Genomic DNA, 5,000 nt, shown 5'->3' with positions numbered 1-5,000 from the left:
GTGTATGTGTGTGTGTGTGTGTGTATGTGTGTGTGTGTATGTGTGTGTGTGTATGTGTGTGTGTGTGCGTGTCGGCACATGCCACATCTCATCTCCATATACCTCTCCAGAAGATCATGATAGCTGTTGTCATGGTGACAGTCAAGCATGCCCCCCTCCCGCCCTCCTTTCTCCCAGCACCTCCTCCTCCTCCACCTGTCACTCAGACTCATGACATCATCGGATCCCTGACAGGTAATGTCCATCCACCCCTCACCATGCACACGACCGTCGCCATGGACACCATGTCCCGCATCCATGTCCGTGTCCGTGTCCAATCATACGCGTCCTTACAGCGGCTGTCCATTTGACGCACTGAGCAAATTTAAGATGGCACATGTCAAGCCGTGTCACCACACTCCGACACGTCCTAACAAGACAGCCACTTGACGTTAATGGTCATTAATAAAAAAGGTGGGGAGTATGATCTTAATGCATGTCAAATGGATAACTGTCACTTCGATTTTTCCACGCAGACAGGATGTACTTGAATCTGTGTGACAGCAGCATTTAAAGCATCTTAACGCTGAATTGGCTTTGAGCGCCGTGGTTTATCGCTATATATCTTATGTCCTTTTTCTTGATTTTGTCAAGTGTTGCCACCATCAGCTGAACAGGATGTTGTGTTTCATTGGTAAAAGCTTGTCAAGAGATCTATGGTGTGAATAATGAATAGGGTGCAGCCCGCTGCCTAGTATCCTATTTGTCATATACACTGCTGTGTCAGTTCTGTTCTTCTCCATTAGATACAGTATGTCAAAAGCTTGTGATATATATATAATGTCTGCTCTGCTGAATTATGGGTAATGTAGTTTATTTCACTCCTCGCCACCCCCGCAGATCCCCGACTCTATCATCTCCCGGGGCGTGCAGGTGTTGCCACGGGATACGGCCTCGCTGAGTACCACGCCGTCCGAGTCGCCGCGGGCACAGGCCACCCAGTCCCGCCTTTCCACCGCCTCCTGCCCCACCCCTAAGGTAAGCCACGCCTCCAGATCTACTCCCCCAAACATTCACTTCCTGCCACCCACTTCCTGCTTCCTGTGTGTGCTCTGCTTAGCCAGCTCCCTGCCCCTCTTCATCACCCCCCACCCCCCCCAGCTGAGACACTCCGCAGCCCAGCGTGTGTTCCCCACTCTGAGTCTGGATGGCCACTCCTCCGTGTGTGTGTGTGTGTGTGTGTGTGTGTGTGTGTGTGTGTGTGTGTGTGTGGAGTTTGAGTGTGTATGTGGGTAACACTGTTTTGTGTTGAATGCTGTTGAACTGTTGAATGCTTAAAATATTATATAATAATAGTTTTGCAACTGGGAAATGAAACAGAATATTGTGTTATCCTCTCTAAGTTCATATTTGCCCTCTTTTTTCCAGCCAGTCCCAAATTTTGGAGATTTTACTGTCGAAGAATTTGAAGGAAGGAAGTTTCAATTAATGTCTGTTCTCTGAGTGTGTGCATATATACTGGTATGTGTGAGTGTGTGTGTGTCCAAGTAATGTCTGTTCACTGAATGTGTGCAAGTTTACTGTTGAGTGTGTGTGTGTGCGTCCTAGAGGAGGGCAGGCAACATGTTGTTGATGTGTTTCAAAAATTGCACCTTGGTTAGTAATTGATAGCAGGTGGATCATACTTGTATTTCTCTGTGTGATGACAGTATCAAGGTTTCTCTGGTAACGGTTGCTCTTGCACTTTTTCTCTTGCACAGACACACACACACACAGACACACACACACACACACACACACACACACACACACACACACACACACACACACACACACACACACACACACACACACACACACACACACACACAAACACACATACTCTTACTTTTACTCTTACACATACACAGACACATACACGACAGAGGATGCTGGGATTGCTCCTGTTTCCATGCAGAGGACATGGACACACAGCTGTGTGTGTGTGTGTCTCAGATCTCACCCACTGTACTCTATGGGCGATTTGTGTGCATGTCACCCCATATGTGACAATCATGTTCTCATGATACGAAGAAGGATGAAGTTGTGTGTGTGTGTGTAGTGGAGTGGTTACCATGGGAGCAGGTGTTGCTATGGGAACCGCTTTAGGTGCAGGAGACTGTGATGGCTGCGTGACCTAATATTTCGAAGTTGAGGCTGGGACACACACACAGGTGTTACATGACAGCATGGTGTTAGATCGGAGATGCAGAATTGGCCTTGCGTTACACTCCACCCTGCGGCCTCACCTATTACATACAACTCTCTGGGTGATACTGGAGGGAAAACACGTGCAGCACACTTTAAACAGTTCAACGATGTATGTCCCTTAGCTCATCTTGTTGGGTTTGGACTACAGTGTAAAGACAGAGATGTGAACTCAGTCTAGTATTGGCGCTTAGCATGGAATGATGAGAGGGAGGGGGGGGGGGGGGGGGGGGGAGACTCCAAGTGTCTTGTGTCTCTGTGTGTATCTACCATTAAATTGTTAACACAAGCAAGCTCAATGCAGGTGTAAATTATCCAAAGACACCCACACAAACTACTGAACCTTTCCACTTAACAAGCCAGTTCAACCCTCAGAGAATTATCACGCAGTGTGATATCAGTGATACGCAAAATGGAAAATACTTTATGTATGTTTTGTATTCAAATGTCTGTGTGTGTGTGTGTGTGTGTGTGTGTGTGTGTGTGTGTGTCTTTTTTAAGGTGCAATCAGCCATTTTGTTTTTGGGGTTGAGGTTGCTTTGAGTCTCAGTGAAGGGTTTTTTTCCTCTTGACTTCCCAACTGCCATCCCTCCTTTCTTTCCTCTTTTTTTTCTCTGAGAGAGAGAGATGCGGGGTCGGTTATCTCTTCTCTCTGAGGATGAGGAGCGGCGAAGTGGATATCTGTGGAGAGAGAGACAGAGAGAGAAAGAGAGAGAGAGAGAGAGGTGAAAGGAGCTATAGGAACCTTATCTTGTCATCGCTCGAGATAGCGAGCGCCGTAGCGATAGCTAGCTTGCACACCGACATGGCATCTGGGGAAACAACTGCAAGCAAAGAAAATGTTCTCACTTTCTGCCTTTTTTCTTTCTTTTCCCCAGCTCTCTCCTCTCTTTCACTTTCTCTCTTTCACACACACACACACACACACACACACACACACACACACGCACACGCACACACACTCTCCCTTTTTTTCAGTGACCATATTTTTTTCAGAGACCCTACCTCCTGGCCTGTAAACCTGTGAAAATTCACATGTCTGAATCCCAACTGGCGCGACAAAGTAGCCTAACAGCACTTAAGCTCAGCAGAGAGAGAGAGAAAGGGAGAGGGAGAGCATGTAAAAGAGGGAGGGGGCGGCAGAAAGACACAGAGAGAGAGAGAGAGAGAGAGAGAGAAAGAAAAAGGGAGAGACAAGAGAGAGAGAAAACAGGACACTTGTCCCCTGGAACTAGACAGAGAGTTACCCAGACTGCTCTCTGGCAGCTTGTTTGGTCAAGGCCTGCAGGGGGCGGGGACACACACACTCACACACTCACAGACGAATTCATAGAATCATACGCACACACACACAAAGAGACATACAGTACTAATATGCATATTCCACCACACGCCACATGAACCTCCCCATGCCACAGACCTGCTCTTGTCATATGCATTAATACAAACATCTGTGTGTGTTGACAGACTCATACATATACACACACACACACAATATGCTTAGAACAGAGGTGGTCAAATCAAACACACAAAACTACTTTTTTAAATGTTATTATTCATATGCCAGTTTATCTTCATCGATTTCTGTCATCTATTCATTCACACATTCATTCACCTGTTTATCTGTCTCCTCAACCTCTCCCCACACCCCCCCCCCCCCCCCCCCCCCCCACACACACACACACACACACACACATGCTTTGATGCTAGGGTTGTGCCAGTCTTCCACTCTGCTTGGCATGTAGTACAGTTATGTAATGGAGAGTCTGGGTTAGGGAAGCATATGGGTGGAGGGGTAGTGAATAGGGAGAGGGGGAAGAGCAAAGGAAGAGAGAGGGATGAATGTAGGAAGAGAGACAAAGGAAGAAATGGAATGAAAGAGAGTGGAAAAGAGAGAGAGAATGAAAAGAATGAAAAGAAGAGAATGAAAAGAAGAGGTTGCAGATAGAAGGGAAAGGAAGGATCTGAAAGATAGAAGGAGAGAAGAAGAGAAGAGAAGAAATTGAGAGTGGCAGCACAGAGGGATGGTAGGAACGAAACAGAGAGGAAGAGAGGAAGAGAGAATGAAAGGCAAAGAAAGGGACAAAACAAGAAGAGATAAAGATAGAAGGCTGAGCGTGAGTGAGCATGAGCGGGCCATCTGATGTAACCTCAGCTGTGGGACGTGCCGCTCAGCTCAGTGCGTCTCGGGCGGCTAACGTGTCCTGACCGAGCCTCCAATGCTCCAGTGTGGACACAGCGGCCAGCCGGCCAGCGTTTTGCCCCGGAGACAGCTGTGTCACCGTCACTTCCCCCGAACCCAGCTTACCCCGCCACTCACAGCTGCCATGACTCCGCACACACATACACTCAGCACACGTCCACATACACACTCATACTGGACCAAACACACACTCACGTCCACATACAGACTAATACTGGACCAAACACACACTCACGTCCACATAAAAACTAATACTGGACCAAACACACACTCATGTCCACAGAGAGACTGATACCGGAACACACACACACACACACACACACACACACACACACGCATCCACAGAGACTTATACCTTAATACTGGACCAAACACACATTCACATCAACATAGAGACTGATAACAAGCCACACACACTCACATCCACATAGAGACCGATACTGAACCACACACACACTCATGTTTACAGACACTGATACCGGACCACACACACTGGCTTCCACAAAGAGACTGATACTGAACCGCACACACCCACGCGTCCATAGAGGGACTGATACTAGTCTGAGGACTC

At 47.5% G+C, this 5,000-nt stretch overlaps 1 protein-coding gene across 13 annotated transcripts in view; it reads left to right on the top strand.

Annotated features, from left to right (window-relative positions):
* The window catches only part of gphnb (gephyrin b), a 115,792-nt gene that overhangs the window by 67,016 nt on the left and 43,776 nt on the right, over nt 1-5,000 (top strand). For all 13 annotated transcript variants that reach the window (XM_042094905.1, XM_042094910.1, XM_042094907.1 and 10 more), the window contains exon 8: nt 880-1,017. In XM_042094905.1, the coding sequence (XP_041950839.1) occupies nt 880-1,017 (138 nt within the window). The remainder of the gene's footprint in view (nt 1-879; nt 1,018-5,000) is intronic.

The sequence above is a fragment of the Alosa sapidissima genome, chromosome 6 (assembly GCF_018492685.1).
Source record: "Alosa sapidissima isolate fAloSap1 chromosome 6, fAloSap1.pri, whole genome shotgun sequence".
Lineage (NCBI taxonomy): Eukaryota > Metazoa > Chordata > Actinopteri > Clupeiformes > Clupeidae > Alosa > Alosa sapidissima.
This window is presented reverse-complemented; position numbering and strand designations above follow the sequence as displayed.